The 21,939-nt window shown below is 35.2% G+C and overlaps 1 protein-coding gene across 11 annotated transcripts in view; it reads right to left on the minus strand.

Moving 5' to 3' along the window:
* Positions 1 to 21,939, minus strand: part of SUPT3H (SPT3 homolog, SAGA and STAGA complex component) — a 565,741-nt gene that overhangs the window by 198,780 nt on the left and 345,022 nt on the right. For all 11 annotated transcript variants that reach the window (XR_010126711.1, XR_010126708.1, XR_010126712.1 and 8 more), the window contains exons 4-5: positions 10,732 to 10,818; positions 7,166 to 7,256 (exon numbers count right to left, since the gene is read on the minus strand). Coding sequence is in view for 5 of the 11 variants with exons in the window: in XM_054490206.2 (XP_054346181.1) it covers positions 7,166 to 7,256; positions 10,732 to 10,818 (178 nt within the window). In the remaining 6 variants the exon portion in view is untranslated. The remainder of the gene's footprint in view (positions 1 to 7,165; positions 7,257 to 10,731; positions 10,819 to 21,939) is intronic.

The raw sequence follows: 21,939 nt of genomic DNA on the forward strand, positions 1-21,939 counted from the left end.
CACAACATACCAGAATCTCTGGGACACATTCAAAGCAGTGTGTAGACGGAAATTTATAGCACTAAATGCTCACAAGAGAAAGCAGGAAAGATCCAAAATTGACACCCTAACATCACAATTAAAAGAACTAGAAAAGCAAGAGCAAACACATTCAAAAGCTAGCAGAAGGCAAAAAAAAAAAAAACTGAAATCAGAGCAGAACTGAAGGAAATAGAGACACAAAACACCCTTCAAAAAATTAATGAATCCAGGAGCTGGTTTTTTTGAAAGGATCAACAAAGAAGACTAATAAAGAAGAAAAGAGAGAAGAATCAAATAGACGCAATAAAAAATGATAAAGGGGATATCACCACCGATCCCACAGAAATACAAACTACCATCAGAGAATACTACAAACACCTCTACGCAAATAAACTAGAAAATCTAGAAGAAATGGATAAATTCCTCAACACATACACCCTCCCAAGACTAAACCAGGAAGAAGTTGAATCTCTGAATAGACCAATAACAGGCTCTGAAATTGTGGCAATAATCAATAGCTTACCAACCAAAAAGAGTCCAGGACCAGTTGGAGTCACAGCCGAATTCTACCAGAGGTACAAGGAGGAACTGGTACCATTCCTTCTGAAACTATTCCAATCAATAGAAAAAGAGGGAGTCCTCCCTAACTCATTTTACGAGGCCAGCATCATCCTGATACCAAAGCTGGGCAGAGACTCAACATAAGAGAATTTTAGACCAATATCCTTAATGAACATTGATGCAAAAATCCTCAATAAAATACTGGCAAATCGAACCCAGCAGCACATCAAAAAGCTTATCCACCATGATCAAGTGGGCTTCATCCCTGGGATGCAAGGCTGGTTCAATATACACAAATCAATAAATGTAATCCAGCATATAAACAGAACCAAAGACAAAAACCATATGATTATCTCAATAGATGCAGAAAAGGCCTTTGACAAAATTCAACAACCCTTCATGCTGAAAACTCTCAATAAATTAGGTATTGATGGGACGTATCTCAAAATAAGAAGAGCTATCTATGACAAACCCACAGCCAATATCATACTGAATGGGCAAAAACTGGAAGCATTCCCTTTGAAAACTAGCACAAGACAGGGATGCCCTCTCTCACCACTCCTATTCAACATAGTGTTGGAAGTTCTGGCCAGGGCAATCAGGCAGGAGAAGGAAATAAAGAGTATTCAATTAGGAAAAGAGGAAGTCAAATTATCCCTGTTTGCAGATGACATGATTTTATATCTAGAAAACCCCATTGTCTCAGCCCAAAATCTCCTTAAGCTGATAAGCAACTTCAGCAAAGTCTCAAGATACAAAATCAATGTACAAAAATCACAAGTATTCCTATACACCAATAACAGACAAACAGAGAGCCAAATCATGAGTGAACTCCCATTCACAATTGCTTCAAAGAGAATAAAATACCTAGGAATCCAACTTACAAGGGATGTGAAGGACCTCTTCAAGGAGAACTACAAACCACTGCTCAATGAAATAAAAGAGGATACAAACAAATGGAAGAACATTCCATGCTCATGGGTAGGAAGAATCAATATTGTGAAAATGGCCATACTGCCCAAGGTAATTTATAGATTCAATGCCATCCCCATCAAGCTACCAAGAAGTTTCTTCACAGAATTGGAAAAAACTACTTTAAAGTTCATATGGAACCAAAAAAGAGCCCGCATTGCCAAGTCAATCCTAAGCCAAAAGAACAAAGCTGGAGGCATCACACTACCTGACTTCAAACTATACTACAAGGCTACAGTAACCAAAACAGCATGGTACTGGTACCAAAACAGAGATATAGATCACTGGAACAGAACAGAGCCCTCAGAAATAATGCCGCATATCTACAACTATCTGATCTTTGACAAACCTGAGAAAAACAAGCAATGGGGAAAGGATTCCCTATTTAATAAATGGTGCTGGGAACACTGGCTAGCCATATGTAGAAAGCTGAAACTGGATCCCTTCCTTACACCTTATACAAAAATTAATTCAAGATGGATTAAAGACTTAAACGTTAGACCTAAAACCATAAAAACCCTAGAAGAAAACCTAGGCATTACCATTCAGGACACAGGCATGGGCAAGGACTTCATGTCAAAAACACCAAAAGCAATGGCAACAAAAGCCAAAATTGACAAATGGGATCTAATTAAACTCAAGAGCTTCTGCACAGTAAAGGAAACTACCATCAGAGTGAACAGGCAACCTACAAAATAGGAGAAAATTTTCACAACCTACTCATCTGACAAAGGGCTAATATCCAGAATCTACAATGAACTCCAACAAATTTACAAGAAGAAAACAAACAGCCCCATCAAAAAGTGGGTGAAGGACATGAACAGACACTTCTCAAAAGAAGACATTTATGCAGCCAAAAAACACATGAAAAAATGCTCACCATCACTGGCCATCAGAGAATGCAAATCAAAACCACAATGAGATACCATCTCACACCAGTTAGAATGGCAAGCATTAAAAAGTCAGGAGACAACAGGTGCTGGAGAGGATGTGGAGAAATAGGAACACTTTTACACTGTTGGTGGGACTGTAAACTAGTTCAACCATTGTGGAAGTCAGTGTGGTGATTCCTCAGGGATCTAGAACTGGAAATACCATTTGACCCAGCCATCCCATTACTGGGTATATACCCAAAGGACTATAAATCATGCTGCTATAAAGACACATGCACATGTATGTTTACTGCGGCACTATTCACAATAGCAGAGACTTGGAACCAACCCAAATGTCCAACAACGATAGACTGGATTAAGAAAATGTGGCACATATACCCCATGGAATACTATGCAGCCCCCAAAAATGATGAGTTCATGCCCTTTGTAGGGACATGGATGAAATTGGAAATCATCATTCTCAGTAAACTATCACAAGGACAAAAAACCAAACACCGCATGTTCTCACTCATAGGTGGGAATTGAACAATGAGAACACATGGACACAGGAAGGGGAACATCACACTCTGGGGACTGTTGTGGGGTGGGGGGACGGGGGAGGGATAGCATTAGGAGATATACTTAATACTAAATGATGAGTTAATGGGTGCAGCACACCAGCACGGCACATGTATACATATGTAACTAACCTGCACATTGTGCACATGTACCCTAAAACTTAAAGTATAATAATAATAAAATAAAAAATTTAAAAAAAAAGATCGCAGTCTGGTTTTCTTTTCTTGTGATATCTTTGTCTGGTTTTCATATCAGGCTCAATCTATATTACTTTTATAGAATTAGTTGGGAAATAATTGGTATTCTTCTTTAAAGATTTGGTGGAATTCAACAGTGAAATAATCTGTGACTGAGCTTTTCTTTGTGGAAATTTTTAAGCTACTAATTTAACCTTTTGCTATTGTCCTGTTCAGATTTTCCATTCCTTCTTGATTCAATTTCATTTGTCTGTGTCTTCATAGTAGACCAACTGTATATTTACATAGTTTGTCATATTAACCATTTTATTTGCCACTTCTGGTTCTTTTCATTTGTTTCTATAACTTGAGGTGCCATTTCCTTACCCCAGTACAGCATTATTACCACTTACCTCATTCGTGTCATTACTGTCAAATATATTATATTTGCAAACATTATAGACCCAACATCACAATTTTTATATACATACTGTTTTATCTAGCTGTTTCATAAATCAGTTTTAAAAAGGAAAGGAAATATACAATTATACTCTCTCTTATATTTATGTACTTAATTATCTTTATAAATGTGTGAATTCAAATTATTTGGTGCAGCTTGCTTTTAGACAATTATACTTTCTCTTATATTCATGTACTTAATTATCTTTATAAATGTGTGGATTCAAATTATTTGGTGCAGCTTGCTTTTAGCCTTAAAAACTTTTCTTATATGGGTCTGACAGCAAGAAATTCTCCTGGTTTTTGTTTATCTGGGACTGTATTTTGCATTCATTTTTGAAAGATAGTTTTGCTGGATGTAAGTTTCTCGGTGGACAGTTTTTTTCTTTCAGCACTTTGAATATATCATTCCACTGCCTTCTGATCTCTATGTTGATGAGAAGTCAGCCATCAATATTGTCAGGGTCCCCCTGTATATGCTTTTTTCTTGTGACTTTCATGATTTTTTGTCTGTTTTTTTTTCCCACATTTTTGGTAAAAGTGTCTTAGTGTAGATTTCTTTATGTTTATCCTAATTGGAGCTTGTTGATATGCTTGAATTAGTAGACTGGTAGTTTTCATCAAATGTGGGATGTTTTCAGTCATTATTGCTTGAATATTTATTTTTCTACTTTTTCTCTCATCTTCTGATATTCTCATTATGTGTATTTTTACACAATGGTACTCTACATTTCTCTGAAGCTGTTTATTTTTATTATTTTTTCACTTTTTTCTTCAGATTGTACACTCTTTAATGATGTCTTCAAGTTCAGATTCTTTCTTCTGCCAGCTGAAAACAACTATTGAGCCCTTCTGAATTTTTTCATTTCAGTAATTGTATTCTTGAACACCGTAATTTCTATTTTGTTAAATAAATTCTGTCTTTATTGACACTCTTTACTTTGTGAGACACTATTATCATATCTTCCTTTAATTTTATTATTATACTTTAAGTTTTAGGGTACATGTGCACAATGTGCAGGTTAGTTACATATGTATACATGTGCCATGCTGGTGTGCTGCACCCATTAACTCGTCATTTAGCATTAGGTATATCTCCTAAAGCTATCCCTCCCCCGTCCCCCCACCCCACAACAGTCCCCAGAGTGTGATGTTCCCCTTCCTGTGTCCATGTGTTCTCATTGTTCAATTCCCACCTATAAGTGAGAATATGCACTGTTCGGTTTTTTGTGTTTGCGATAGTTTACTGAGAATGATGATTTCCAATTTCATCCATTATATCTTCCTTTTTTTACAATTTTATTTCCTTTAGTTATTAGAACACATACATAATAGCCGCTTTGATGTTTTTGTCTGCTACGTCCAACATCTGGGCCCACAAAAAGCAGTTTCTATTGTCTACTTTTTTTTTGTCTCCTTTTTATGGATCGCACTTACCTATTACTTGGCATATCTAGTATTTTGTTGTTGTTGTTGAAAAGGGACACTTCAGATAATACAGTGTAGCAAATCTAGATAACTCCCTCCCCTCCCTGGGGCTTGTCATTGTTTATTTCATGACGTGGCTGAACTAGTACAATGAAGTCTCTTCCCTTGCAGTATGCAGCCTCTGATGTTGTTCTTCAGAGGGTGCAGCCTTGAGTATGCAAACAATCTCCTCCATAACCAGAGATGACTGTAGTTTTAGTCAGGGGGTCTTTGGCTGTTATCTTCCCTGATCTCCCCATTAAGTTTCTGGCTGTTCTGCCTCTACTGTTATCACATACAGCTGTTAGCCCCCACTAATTGACAGCTGTTTGCTCCACTGTTTCTGATAATACCCTTGGGCATAAATTGCTCCAGATATTGATTGACCTAAATAATGTTGGGCCCCTGTGAAATGTTGCCAGCCTTTAAGTTTTGCTCTGACTGCAGGAGGGCTCTTTTTAACTATCTCTTTCCCTTGTTTTCTTTGTTTAACATCTAGCTGACCCACTGTTTTGCTTTTTGCTACCAGTATCATGGAGCTACCAGTCCCCTCTTAATCACTCATCACCAGGATCTTCGTTGTTGTTGTTATTATTTTTACAATGTACTTAGGTATGAACTTCCACACACTCTGTTCCAAGCAGTGATGTGGAAGAGCTGCAGAGCTTTCGCTCCCAAGGTCTGAGCTGAACCTCTGTACCGCTGTACTGAAGCTGAGGGTGGACCTGCAATTAACTTCTCCTGGAAAGACTTCCCTGGATCTGAGAATGGGGATCTGGAAAGGGAAGCAACCCCTAGACTTCTAGGCTTGTCTCTTCTGGTATGTAGCTTTGCTCCCTATGAGAGCTAGGGTGGTGGCAATCAGAGCCCAGTATTCTCAGACTACCATGTCTGAGTTAGAGCTTTTATCCTATGAGTTGAGGTTAAGTGAGAAAAGGGAGCCCCAGTCATCTCAGCTGTGCCTGCCTAGAATAAAGCTTTTGCAACATGGGGCTGAGGGAGATGAGAGATGCCTACCTCTTGCCCCTTCTGGGGTAAAATTGTTGCCCTAGAATAAGAACTGGAGGGGCAAGCTACACTCACTCAGAGTAGAGCTTCTGTCACACTGAGTTAAGGTGGCAGAATGGTGAAAAGTGATCATGTGAGCAGGTCATGGTTTAAATGCAACAGACTCTCAATACTGTTCTTAACAAGATTTAGTTGATCTTGAATATGTGTTGCCCTGCTTGCTGTATGCGCTTAGGACAATTTCTACAGACTTTAAATGATTATTTCAAAAAAATTTTACCAGTTAAATGTGTTTCACTGGGGAGAAACTCTGCCATACTCCTTACATAGCCATTTCAGAAGTGCCACGTCAAGATTAGATGTGTTCTACCTGAATATTTTACTTTATAATTTCTATCAACTGTTTTTTTTAAAGTTTTAGTGTGCTTTTTGTAAGACACACAAAATTAGAACATACAAATGAAGATAAGGGGGAAGATTTGAAATGAATGAGAGGACATCAAACTAATATGATGGTTTAGCAAAACTGAATATTACTCTTACTACCCCAAACTTCATGGTGTCTGAAGCATGGTGTTAACTGCTATCATTTATTCAGTGGCAGGCACGTATCAAGTGCTTTTCATATATTATGCTAAACTCTCCTAAGCACGCCACATGTTACACAATATAATTTCCCTCCACATAAATGAGGAAACTGACCCTCAAGGTCACACAAAGAAAGCAGAGAACTGGTATTGATTGGAATTCAGGTCTGTTTTACTCTAAGTCTGCATTCACTATGTGCTCCATAAAAAGAAACATTTCAATTCATCTGCAGAACTACTTTTCAAGAATTAGATTCTATGAGAAGTGTAGTAATATTAAATAGGTAACACGGTATAATATGTTTTATCAGAAATATATACTTTTGCAAGGGTATTCCACTTGATTTGTTGACAGTAAACAAAATTAACTAGTTCTCAAGTTACACTGGAATTGCATAAATGTGTTATCCAGCACACGACTGTCATAAGCTCATGTTTTAGTTTTGTGTTTTGTTTTGGTTACCTTCAAGAAGATCATCCTCATCGATGCCTTTGACAATCTTTGATTTGTAGTCTCGGATAAACATGTATTTTAGCAATCTTCTAAGTTTTTTCTATTAAAAATATAAAATAAGTAAATAAGAAAACCTATATATATATTCACTTTACTGATTAAAGACTACTATAACCAAATTTAATAAACTTGTACCTCATGATATCAGAGAAAATAAAGTAATCCTTAGCATACTGCTATGACATAAAAAGATAGTCATCAAACACAAAGGCCAAAATACAAGTCTTTTAAAAAGCAGTTTTCATTTACAAATATGAATGTAAACATCCAAGTTCCAGAATCACAATAGTCACACATTGCTTAATGATGGGGATCTAAGAAATGCATCCTCAGGAGACTTCATCGTTTTGTGAACATCATTGAATACACTTACACAAACCTAGATGGAACAGTCTAATGTACACCTAGGCTACATGGTGCAGCCTACTGTTCATGGGCTACAAACCCGTATGCAAGGGTAAGAAAATGGTAAGTATTTGTGTATCTAAACATATCTAAATACAGAAAAATTAGTTAAAATACCATGTAAATGACAAAAAATGATACATTTGTAGAGGGCATATACCATGAATGAAGCTTGTAGGACCTGAAGTTGCTCTGGTTGAGTCCATGAATGAGTGGCAAGTGAATTTGAGGGCCTAGGACATTACTGCATGCTATTGCAGACTTTATTTTTAAAAAAGCTGTACACTTAGGCTACACTATATTTTAAATTTTTCTTTCTTCAATAATAAATGTGCCTTAGCTTACTTACTGTAAGTATTTTACTTTATAGACTTAATTTAAAAAAAACTTGACTCTTACAGTAATACTTAGCTTAAAACACAAACACCTTACACAATTGTACAAAAATGTTTTTCCTTTATATCCTTATTCTATAAACATTTTTCTACTTTTAAATTTCTTATAGCTTTTTAAACTTGTTAAAAACTAAGATGCGTGTGCACACACACACACACACACACAGACACACACTAGCCTATGCTACATAGGATCAGGATTGTCAATATCACTGTCTTCCACCTCCACATCTTGTCCCACTGGAAGGTCTTCAAGGGCAATAGCATGCATGGAACTGTCAGCTCCCTTGATAACTGCTTTTCTATTGGAATATCTCATGAAGGAACAGCCTCAGGTGGTTTACAGTTAAGTGTTTTTTGCAAGTAGTACATTCTAAAATAATGATAGAGTATTATAAATACATAAACAAGTAACAGTCATTTATTATCTGTATCAAGTATTATGTACTATATATAATTTTATGTGCTAGGCTTTTACACCATCAGCAGTGCAGAGGTATACACCAGCATCACCACAAAGTTGAGTCATGCATTGCACTACAATGTTAGTATGATACCTATGACATCACTAGATAATTGGAATTGTTCAGCTCCATTATAATCTTATGGTACTACTGCTGTATTTGCAGTACATTTTTGAAAAAAAGTTCATCATGTGGTACCTGACTATAATTGTTTTCTTTTTTTTTTTTTTTTTTTTGAGACGGAGTCTTGCTCTGTTGCCCAGGCTGGAGTGCAGTGGCGTGATCTCAGCTCACTGTAAGCTCCGCCTCCCAGATTCACTCCATTCTCCTGCCTCACCCTCCCGAGTAGCTGGGACTACAGTTGCCTGCCACCACGTCTGGCTAATTTTTTGTATTTTTTTTAGTAGAGACGGGGTTTCACCGTGTTAGCCAGGATGGTCTTGATCTCCTGACCTCATGATCTGCCCGCCTTGGCCTCCCAAAGTGCTGGGATTACAGGCGTGAGCCACCGTGCCTGGCCTGCTTTTTTTAATCTTATAAAAAGTTTTAGGCCGCGTGTGGTGGCTCACACCTGAATCCCAGCACTTTGGGAGGCTGAGGCAGGTAAATCACGAGGTCAGGAGATATAGACCATCCTGGCCAACATGGTGAAACCCTGTCTCTACTAAAAATACAAAAATTATCTGGGCGTAGTGGCATGAGCCTGTAGCCCCAGCTACTTGGGAAGCTGAGGCACGAGAATCTCTTGAACCCGCGAGGCGGAGGTTGCAGTGAGTCGAGATGGTTCCACAGCACTCTAGCCTGGCGACAGAGCAAGATTCCGTCTCAAAATAAATAAATAAATAAATAAATGAAATAAAGTTCTAATTTTTTTTGAAGATTGTATTATCAATCTTCATACCAAGCTGACTGTACTTACGCTATAGAATTTGGTATATACTCAAGATGAAATTTTATTTTAAAAAATTAACTTATAAATACCTAGACAGTGAGTTTGTAATAGTTGCTTTAAAAGTCAATAAACTCCTTTTTACTTTTTTTTTAAAATTTTCTGAGAATCTTATCTTTTTGCTAGAAGATTTGGTTTATGTGTTATATTTATGGAAAACAATCTGTAACCCGAAAAATGTAGTTCTATGAAATTCAAAGCTGATGAATGATAGTTAGGTCTTAATGGTGGCCTTCTTTAGATTTATGAGAGCTTAATGCTGCTTAATTTTAAAAGTAACTGATAACCCTTTGTAGCTTGTTGTATGCTTACACTTAGAATGTATTATCACTCGTTCCTGACCTTCAGGTTCAAGATTTCTATTAATAGCTGAAAAATACTGCATTTCACACAGTTCTTTACATGCACATTATTTGATATCTTCAATAGTTTCTTTGCATCTGGCGCCTTGTACCTAAGACTGCCTCACCCTAGGCAGAAACTTTCACTTTAAAAAAATCCTACAGTCTCTCCATCTAATCATACAACCTTGAAATTTCATGAGTCTTAAAATGCTTCTTCAACTAAATCATATAGATACCCTATACTAAATAATAATTTTCTTAATAGTGAAGATTTTCATTTTGTAATATTCTTCATATCATCTAGGAGTTGATTAACTGAAACATGTAAAATATTAGAGAATATTTTTGACTACCTACTCATGAAAAATAATTATAGCAAAATTAGACACACAAATATCAGCTTAAATATTTTAATACCAAATTTCAAAGAGTAAGACAGGTAGGTCTTTGTTCAAAAACAGAAATTATGGTATATGTTTATCCCATTGAAAATTAATCTTAATTAATTTGCTTTTTTCAATAAGGTAGAGCTACAGACTAAACTTTGTATTTCAGGCTTAAAAAATTATTCTAGGAAAGTCTATAATCCTGGTAATGTTAATCTGTAAGAAGAGGAGAAAAATAAATACGCCATTCAGTTATATCCCAATTACGACAATAGAACATAGAGTCAGTATTTAGTGAGTGTCATGTAGCAATGAAAGCGTCTACACAGACACATAAGGATAAGTGAGGGTTCGCTGTTAGCACAGTTTTTATATAAGTGCTTTTGTCCACATAATAAATATCAATTCTTTTGTAAACCCATTTTGTCGTACAAACTATGAAGACTAAAACATCAGTTCAATAGTTATTATTTTAATTTGAAAGCTACATAACAAGGATATATAGTTTCCACATGCAAGTTCAATTAAGCAAAACATGTGGATTTTAATACAATAAAATTACGTTATATTACCTTATCTTTGCGCATCAAAAACAGAAGATCTTCAGGAGTGATTACCCTTGCTCCCCGCAGCTGAGAAACTTCAGCAGCTTGCTGTAACTAACAATAATGAAAATTCAGAAATTTTTCTCAGTAATATAAATTATATATAGTACAGTCATGATGTCTCTAGAGAGATAAATATACTAAGAGTTAAAAACCTTTGGGAATAATCCAGCAATCACATTACTGCTTTTAAGAGCAAAATGTCTTATGTTTTTAAGATATAAAACATACAATTAAATTTACTTATGAGCCCACCTGTAACCAATACAATAAACAGAAATCTTTTATTTCTTTCATGCAAAAGAAAAATCATACACAGCTTCCAGAAATGCATTAATGCACCTGAAAATGATTTCATGAAATTTTATCCTTCATACTCATGTGAGCAATGGTTTCACTCAGTATCACTAGTTGAATAAGTATATTATATTAATCTGAGCTCCCATGCTGCTCTGATTTGAAATAGGCCCATTCAGAACTTTAAAAGATCAACAAAAACAGTAGCTGTTTCTAATATCCAAAGGAAAAAAAATACGTTTAGTTTTGGCAAGTCTTCAGTGGGTAAAGGATTCAGTCCATAAGTCATAATACTGGACTGCATTAATTTCTTTCCATACTAATCACATGCACACAAAAAGTTAACTGTATCTGGAATGTACAACACAAAACATTACTGCACGAAAAGTTAGATTCCCCCTGAAATGTTCATCTAGCCCCTTATATCTACAAAGTCAAGATTTTTCAGGAATTCGTAAGTCCTAGAAACATAATCTTACTTAAAAATGACCTGGAAAATAAAAGAATGTGAAAAATGATAGTTCCATTTTTTGGCACAGGCAAACTCAATTTCTTATTTTGATTAGTTGGAAGCACATAAAATATGCCCATCTGAAAAAAATAAAGATGCTACAGAAAACACTATAAAAATGTGTCTGTAACTTCTTCCAAATTTGATCAAATCATACTGATTGCACTGAACCAAGTCTATCCAATATTAAATATTATAAAAATATTTACATATAAAAGCTGTTCCTGAATGCATCCTTCTTTTAAAAGATAAACCTAACACATTTTCTTGAGAACTAATCTTTAAAAAGTGACACACTATTATCTCAACAAATATATGAAATCAAATAGTACATTTGTGCTAAAGAAATTCTGCTTGAATGTTTAATCCATTTTGCTAAGTAAGCTTCAAACCTTCTCTAAATACACAGACTACAAAATAGACTATAAACTCGCTATGTGTCAGCTTTACCACTGAATTTCCTGGATACTGCGGTTGGTATATAAACACAATCCTATCTAAATATAGAAATTTAAATTTAACTGTGAACCATTTAAAAAGAAATCTTGGGGGGGTCAGGTTTTTAAAAAGATGATGTTATCTACTCAGACACTAACAGTTTTCAGCAGGCATGAACATATTTTTCCTAAAAATTGGTAGAGTGTGAGGGAAATATATGTGCACATGCTTTTCAAATAAAAATATTTCTATCACAGTCTAAAATACAGGCAATCAGTGTTGAGAAAAATATGGGCTATATATACATTTGTCTGGACACATACACAGTAAATTTATTTTCTTAAATGAAGAATGCTGATCATTTGAAATCTGAAAAACACTCTACAGACATATGTAATTTTACTCACATTAAGAAAGGATCAGGAGAAATATGTATCCCTAAATAGTTTTCTCAATTAATCAACAGTTTATGCACACTACATATAAATAATCTCTATTCATAACATTCTCCAAAGTATCAGTTTATAAACATATTAGCCAGGATAAGTATGATAATAGAAAATAAAGACACAGAAGAGTTGGACATTTGGAATCACTGTTTTTTTTTTGTTTTTTTTTTTTTTTCAGAACCAATACATGACCACTGTAAGGATCTGGAATTTATATCATGGTTATGCTGTCGTATGTAGCCGTAAAAGTCTATCTTTGTTTTTTATTTACCTGATTTTCTAATTTATCTCAACCAACATAATACCCTTACTAGGACTAGCATTGGTACCACTCCCTAGTCTGCCTTGGACCTCTGCCTAGTTAGTATGTCTCTGGAACTGAAAGTCTCACTATGTTACCTTACCAAGGCCTGCCTATCCTGGATGTGTCCCAAACCCCAAAATTACCTCTCCCAAACTCTGACCTCCTCTTCTCTACCAAGTGAAGACAGAAATCTTATTAGCTACTTAAAGTAACTCATACAAAAGTCATCTACTACACCCATACCAAAATACTCAAGTCCTGCACTCAGCCCTATGGAACCTGTGTATCCAAAAAGTCAGCCCTCCTTATAGAGGAGTTTCACATCTCAGGAATACTATTTTCCATCCATGTTTGGTTGAAAAAAATCTGCATATAAGTGGGACCATGCAGTTCAAGCCCAAGTTGATCAAGGGTGAACTGTGTTATTATGCATTGGTTTACTTCTGCAAATTTTTGCCTACTACCAGAAAGACTAAAGAAAGTTTTCTTTAACAATACAAACTTTAAAAACAGGTGAGCATTAAAAAGTGGGCAAAGGAGAAGAACAGACACTTTTCCAAAGACGACATAGATGTGGCCAACAAGCGTATGAAAAAAAGGCTCAGTAACACTGATCATTAGAGAAATGCAAATCAAAAGCACAATGAGATACCATCTTACAGCAGTCAGAATGGCTATTATCAAAAAGTCAAAAAAATAACAGATGCTGGCAAGGTTGTGGAGAAAAGGGAACACTTATACACTGTTAATGGGAGTGTAAATTAGTTCAACCATTGTGGAAAGCGGTATGGCGATTCCTCAGAGCTAAAAGCAGAACTACCATTGGACCCAGCAATCCTATTACTGGGTATATACCCCAAGGGGTATAAATCATTCCACCATAAAGACACATGCACACAAATGTTCACTGCAGTACTGTTCACAATAGCAAAGACATGGAATCAACTTAAATGCCCATCAATGACAGATTAAAGAAAATGTGGTACATATACACCATGGAATATTATGCAGCCATAAAAAGAATGAGATCATGTCTTTTGTGGGAACATGGATGGAGTTGGAGGCTAACTAACACAGAAACAGAAAACCAAATACTGCATGTTCTCACTTATAAGTGGGAGCTAAATGATGAGCACTTATGAACACAAAAAAGGAAACAGACACTGGGGCCTACTTGAAGGTGGAAGGAGGGAGAGGAGAAGAAAAGATAACTCTTGGGTAGTGGGCTTAATTCCTGGGTGATGAAATAATCTGTATAACAAACCCTAGTGACATGAGTTTACCTATGTAACAAACCTTCACACGTACCCCTGAACCTAAAATAAAAGTTAAAAACAAAACAAAACAAAAAACAGGTGAGCAACTGGGTAGTCCAATTCCACAGGCATTAAACTTAAAATTGGTGCATTTAATGTGAAAACAATAGTAGAACTGGGAAACCAATATCAAAAATGTTCCTCAAAACTTCAGTGTTAACAGCAGTTCAGTTACAGCATTTCTGTTTTTTTCTGATTAATATTACTTCTATTTGTCAAAGTAAACAAAATATTAACTTGTAACAACTTTGTTAGGAAAAAATTCCCTAAAATATTAAAATTCATGTTTACATTTTAAGTATAATACTTTATTAGGAGGTTGAGAAGTAAAAGGTACACTATTACATGTCACCTCAAATGCCACATCTTTGACCCTATAAATAAATCTGTTCTCAATTTCACATTGCTATCCATGACATTCTTTTTTTTTCCTCACTGTATTATATTTTCACCAATTTCTGTTTATTTTGTTGTTTCTTTTAATCTTCTCAGGGCTCTTGAATGTGCTATTTCCACCATATTTGTTCTACTATAATCTCCCTTAAATATAATGCCTGAATTCTTGCTCTAAGATTAATGATAATTCCCTATTATCTAAATTCAATGTGGTCTTTAAAGCTCGAATGATTCACATATTTTCCCTGCCTTTCCACTAATTATATTTCTTGTTTTTCTCTCATATAATTCTACATTTAGGCTCCAATAATTTTGGTTCTTTTTACCTTTGTGTACTTGTGATGGTTAATTTTGTGTGTCAATTTGACTGGACCATGGGGTACCTAGACATTTGGTCAAGCATTATTCCGGGAGTGACTATGAGGGTGTTTCTGGATGAGATTAACAATTCAATCAGTAGACTGAGTAGCAGACTGTCCTCCTTAATGTGGGTGGGCCCCATCCAATCAGTTGAAGACATGGATAGAACAGAAAAGGCTGAGTAAGAGGAAACAACTTCTGTCTGAATGCATAACCTGGGACCCTGGGCCTTTTCTGGCCTTTGGTCTCAGACTGAAACATCAGCTTTTCTTGTGTTCTGAGGCTGCTGGCTTTCACACTGGAACTAAACATCTACACATTGGCTTTCCTGGGTCTCCAGCTTGCCAAATGAAGATTTTGGGAATCCTTAGACTCTATAACTGCATAATTATAATTTATTATTCTTATAATAATACATAAATCTCTCTCATACACACAAGTGTGCACACTCACATATACTTACTGCTGGTCTCTAATATAGTACTACAGTTAAATTATGAGAAAATCTTGATTCTTTATAAGATGTGGCACTTTTTCTTTAAAATACAAGCTTTAAAATAATTTTCTCAGAAAAATAAGATGTATGATTATTTTCACACAACAGTGTTTCTCATCTAACGTAGATAGAAAACTTAAATGCACAGTTTATAATATCTTAATTGCACTTGTTATCAAGTTTTGTAACACTCCTGCCTCCCAAATTTCTTTTGAATTATACACGTAGGTCCAGAACCATTGACCCTGAACAGGTAATCTATAAATGTTTGTTAAATGTTGGCAATCCATCTTCCCCTTCATGATTTTCAGTTTTTCAATTTAAATGTAACAGAAATGAGTTAAGCTATGTAAAATCAATGGCCTTTTGCATTTGGCTGGGGCCCACATAAATTCAGCACAAAGATTTCTCTAAAGTTCTAAAAGGTTTAAAATGTACAACAGAATTGGCCGGGCACGGTGGCTCACGCCTGTAATGCCAGCACTTTGGGAGGCCAAGGCAGGCAGATCATGAGGTCAGGAGATTGAGACCATCCTGGCTAACACGGTGAAACCCCGTCTCTACTAAAAATACAAAAAAATGAGCCGGGCGTGGTGGTGGGCGCCTGCAGTCCCAGCTACTTGGGAGGCTGAGGCAAGAGAATGGTGTGAACCCGGGAGGCGGAGCTTGCAGTGAGCTGAGATCGCGCCACTGCACTCTAGCCTGGATGACAGAGCGAGACTCCGTCTCAAAAAAAAAAAAAGTATAACAGAATTAAGTTGATTATTCCACAATTACTAAGCTACTGAAAGTATTTTAATGAGACTTCCATTGCAGCTCTTTCCTTTAGGTTTTGCCTAAGACCTTGGATTTGTCCTTGAAGATAAATGGTAAACGGTAGGAGTTGTGGTGAGCAAGTATGATGAAGAAGCAGAATCCTAGGTAAGATTGTCACCTGGCTTAAAATTATTTATTTTTCCCTCTATCAGTCTATCTATTATGCACTCATTATCTATCAGGCCAGATTCTAGGTTAGGCTATGAATGGTCAGCTCTGCTTGCAACCATATTTGCTAGCCAGAGATAACCTCAAAGGTCTTCTCTAAATCTTCCATGATAAGACTGAAAGAACCCGGAGTTAAATTTCCTAAGTTGGAGTTAGGAAACTCCAGTGTAGTTTCATCACTAAGTGATTGCACAACCTCAGATACATCAAATAAGTTCTCTAGATTTGTGGGTTGTTTCTCTTTTATTTGAAATGGGTAATCAATGACTTTAATTACTAGTAGGAGAATTATCATCTTAGTGGTAATAATAGTGGCCATATATTGTGTCCCTAATTTGTGCCAGGTGCTGTGCTATATGCCTTATATTTAATTTTAACTTTTAAATTTTATATCTAATTTAAAAAATATATAAAACATTAAAAGTGAAATAATACTATAAATTTTATGACAGATAGGAATACCTTGCCACACTTCTTCTGAATCTGTAATTCTGCTTACAGTGGCAATCATCTTTAACTTTTTAAGCTTATTTCTATGTTATTTACCAACATATTTGAAATAAGCTTATAATACTTGTTTTTTCAGCTTTAAAAATTATCAGATGACTTATTATGAGAGGTGAAAAAGATTTAGTGTTCTTAGACACCCCAAATTTGACCATCTCTCCTCTTTACCTATGAAATATAATTTTTGTTTAAATATACAGTGTTTATGTTATACCAAACTATTTTTGAAAAATTTGAAATGTATCAGAATTTATTTCAGTTTTGCTTTTGATGAGACATCTCATCTGGAGCCCTCCAGACTTCCCTTCTACTCTTCTGCTTTGGATCCTTTTTTTTTTTTTTGAGACAGGGTCTCACTCTGTCATCCAGGCTGGAGTGCAGTGGTGTGATCACAGCTCACTGCAGCCTCAACCTCCTAGGCACTATAGACCCTTCCACCTCAGCCTCCTGAGTAGCTGGGACTATAGGCGTGCATCATCACATTTGGATAATTTCTGTATTTTTTTGCAGAGACAGGGTTCTACCACGTTGACCAGGCTGGTTGGGAACTTCTGGGCTCAAGTAATCTGCCCACTTTGGTGTCTCAAAGTGCTGGGATTACAGGCACGTAGGAGCTACCGTGCCCAGACTGGATTCTTGTTTTCATGACCCCATTTCTGCTTTCTCATTTCCTTCCTCATTTACTTCCTCATTTCAGCAAAGCATATTATCTGAAAGTTTCCTTTTTAGTTCATGAGCATAGTTATGATAGCTGCTTTAAAATCCTTGTACATTAATTTTAACATCTGTGTCATCTTGGAATCAGTCTCCCTTGACTATTTTTTCTTGGCTTTGGGTCATGTTTTCCTGTTATTTCAGATTTTAAGTAATCTAGTGTTTTATCTGAGATATTGTGAATAATATACTGTAGAAACTCTGGATTTTGTTGTATTCCTTTGAAGACTAAAAAATAGGTACTTAACTAGAATGGATTCAAACTGCAACATCTTTTTCTCCCCTGTGGTGGGCTACAGCTGAAATATACTTGATATTACAGTTTTCTGAGAATGGGTGCAAGGGAAATAAATTTTTAAAAATCTTGTATGTCTCAAAATGTGTTTATGTCATCCTTCGATTCAATTGATAATCTGGCTGAGTATAGAATTCTAGATTAAAAATAATTTTCCCTCAGAATTTTCAAGGCACTGCTACCTGTTCTTCTAGCTTAAAATGTTGCTGTTGACAAGTCGACTACATTATGATTCCTAAGCCTTTGTGTGACTTTTCCCCTAGTCTGAGAAACTTTTACTATCGTTCTTTTTATACTTCAAGTTCTGAAAATTCGTGATGCTTCTTTGATGAAGGTCTATCTTGAAATATTTTTTTAAATACTCATAACAATACTTCAACCTGTATGTTCTTGTCCTTTACATTTGAAAAATGTTCTTGGACTATTTTGAAAATTTCTATTGTCTGTTTTTTGTTTTGTTTGTTTTCCTGAAATGTCTATTAAATGAATGCTGGTGGACTTGTGTCTAGGATTTCTAATACTGGACATCATTTTATTTCACCTTTCCACAAAGTAAAGTTATACTATTTTGCCAGAATGGCACAGGGGTAGCTAATGGCCTACATGGTTTGGATAGGGTACTGGGATAAAATTATGCCTTTACCAATCTTCCTGTTTTTTAGTCTACACAAGACTTTTTTCTTCAGAGGAACCTTCAATCCCAAACTTTTCCATGTTCCAAAGTTTCATTTTCCTCAGGTCTGTTAAGCCTGTCTACCCACTTTAAGCTTTCAGATTTTTTTTTTTTTGACAGTTCTCACCTGCTATTTAGTCCTCTCCCATTTTCTATGTCTTGTAAGTTTATACACTTAACATTATTTTGTTATTTAGTGGAGTTTTCAGAGTTTGAAGCATGTGTACTACCCGTATTTAACAAGAAGCTGACACTCGTTTTTTATGCTAACATTTATAGAATTTATTATCCTATGCTTCATGTCTTCTATATATTATCTCATTTAACCTTCACAACAAACTTATGAGAGATGTCCAAACACACAAAACTATTACTAAGTAAAACATGTTTAACATTAAGCCATTCATGTTTCTCTCCTAGATTTCTTATTCAGAATAGAGGAAGATGCATTCACTAAATCAAGCCTTACATTGCATAGAAAAGTCTATCCATAAAAATGTTTATTTGCCTTTCAAAACATTTTCTTTCTTGGTGAATAAACAGTTGCCAAAAAAAAAAAAGAAAGAAAGATAAAAGGTTTGGATCAAAACATCCAAGCCAGTGGCTCCATGCAGACCCAGCCTAAGGATTGTGAGCTAAGTAAGTATTTGAAGGGAAATGTATTTGTAACTAAAGTTAACATTCAGAATACTCTACATTTAAGATATTTGACATAGTATTTTCCTACCATATAATCTTCTTATTCTTTCTTGATGATTGGTATTCTGTTGTCTTAAGACATTTGAAACATAAGTGAGCATATAAATTGATAAAAGATGTGCCTAACTTTTTAGAGTTTCATTTTAACTGTTCTTTTTAGAATAGTAAGTCAAGCACAGTTAAGTCAGGTTTTAAAAAATATATAAGGCTATAATTACCAGGATGTCATGGCTCAAAAAATTCATTCATATATACTATGTGTGTACATATGACATATATGTATGTGTATATATATATACATATTCTTTAAAATATGTGTGTGTGTATATATATTGCGTGTATATATATATAATTACTCAGTTACAATCAATGTGAGCCTCTAAAGCTTACAAAATATCCAATAAACAATAACTATATATTTACTGTATGAAGATAGCAGCCTTAACATGGAAATAATTCTGTGGTTACTCTGTGATTTAAACATGAAATTAGGAGAACAAGAAGCAATAATCATTTGAACATTTTCTTTTAACCTGTTTTGCACACAAGCTATTATAAGCAACTTTCAACTCTAAATATATCTAAGTTTTGAATGTAAGCAAAGGCACATTTTAGAAATTTTTAAAGTTGAAATTAAATAAATTCATAGTTTAAATAACATAGTAATTTAGTATTAATTAACTGTAATTGATAACTGTTTTTAAAATTTTTCTTTTTCTTTTAAGAGACAGGGTCTTGCTCTGTCACCCAGACAGTACTGTGACACTACCTTGGCTCACTGCAGCCTCAAACTCCTGGGCTCAAATGATCCTCCCACCTCAGCCTCCTGAAGAGCTGGGACTACAGGCACATGCCATCATGCCTAGCTAATTTTTGTATTCTTTTTGTAGAGACAGGATCTCACTTTATTGCAGGCTGTTTTCGAACTCCTTGGCTCAAGTGATACTCCTGCCTTGGCCTCCCAGAGTGCTGGGATTACAGGTGTGAGCTATCACACACAGCCTCTTTAAAATTTAACTATTTATTGAAATGAAAATACACTTTGACTATTTACTGAATCTAAAATACAATTAAAATTGCAGAACGACGGACGCCTACCTTGAATTTGTTCAACATAATATATAGTTATCCTTTGGTAACTCAGTAACTGGAAATTGAAATATTTTTGAAGTCTAAGAAAAGGTTTCATTTGCATTTCTTAAAATTCAGAACCATAAGATATTTTGGTAGCCTACATAATATGTGCTTTACTTGACTACATTAATAATGCCTCTTCTTTCTCAGCTTCCTTCTTGGCATGTCCACGCCCCTTTCCATATTCCCTTCTGTTCACATTTGTAAACAGGCATCCACTGAACGGTTGTAGCCCTTACTTGTTTCTTTAAAGGACAAAAATATAACATATAAGAGACTGAATTTCTTAGTTTTTTTTTCAGAACGCTTCCTGATTTGTTTTTACAAGATAGCCTGATTTCATTTCACCCTAGAATGTTCAGGAATAAACACAGGTCTTGTGCTAAGTCTTCATGGCTGGATCAGGGTACTAAAAGCACTGAATTACACCAGACCACACACAGGCCAATGTAATGATTAGAAAAGTTACCAAATGGAAAGAATAAAGTCCTGCTTTAGAATAATTATGGGGAGTAAGGAAAGTTGATATCTAATTTTATCTCTATTACTAATTACCCTTGTTTTGGCAAAAGCAACTTTATAATTTTGTCTTTTTGTTGAGAAAATATATAGAGAAAGTGCCAATTTTAGATTTGCAGCTTCTGATGCTGGATCTAAGAACCTGATCCATGCAGAGGGCAAGGATCTGCTATGAAACTCGGTTAAAATGTGGCCTCCTCTGTTAGTGTGGTATATCCCGAAGAGTGTTCCAGAATCTTTAGATTATTACCTCCAAGTTATAGTCAAATACAGTAGTCGAAGCTTTAAAAATCATTACTTAGAAAAAGTTTCCCAAACCATCTTGACTTTCTTTGTCTCATAACATTTTTAAAATGCCTGTGATTTCATGTTTTAGTGAGGTAACATCATGCAGCATATAGCTAGCCTGACGTAAATGTTACTGACATTTATTTAGAAAAGATAAATTGTGAAGAACTCATAAAAAAGTTCATAACTTTTAGTACTCACAAAGATGAAAGGTTATTATCAAATTATTATTAAGTATTAATGACATTTTCCCATTAAAAAATTTAGGATGTAAATAATTTGTGGATAAATGTATTTGTATATATGTGTGATATTTTTATCCTTAATTATAATACATATTTGTGTGTATATACATAGATACATACCAAACATGTCTGTACATCACTAGAATCACTTTCTTGTAAAATGTAAGCTAACTTTCATCCAAACTTAAAGGGAAAAATAATGTGGGCTTTTTTGATAGAGAACTAATTGTTTCTCTAATAATTTCTCACGTAAAATTACCTCAAAATGAAATACAATGCACACATTAGTTTTGTAGTTACGGTTTTTAACAGAATAGCTGATCTTTCTGGTCCTCGGGTTCTTCAAGTGAGAACTAAAGAGAGGTGAATATCAAATAAGCTCCAAAGATCCTTTTGGCTTTTCCTTTCTGATTCTAGTGTTTAACCCTGGGTATAGTTTTGGTTCCATAATTAAGCACTTACATCAATAAGAGAAAAAATAAAGAAGAACCATAAGAAAGAATGGCACAACTTGGTAAGGTGCAGATGGGAGTCAATGCTCTAAGGGAAA

The sequence above is a fragment of the Pongo pygmaeus genome, chromosome 5 (assembly GCF_028885625.2).
Source record: "Pongo pygmaeus isolate AG05252 chromosome 5, NHGRI_mPonPyg2-v2.0_pri, whole genome shotgun sequence".
NCBI lineage: Eukaryota > Metazoa > Chordata > Mammalia > Primates > Hominidae > Pongo > Pongo pygmaeus.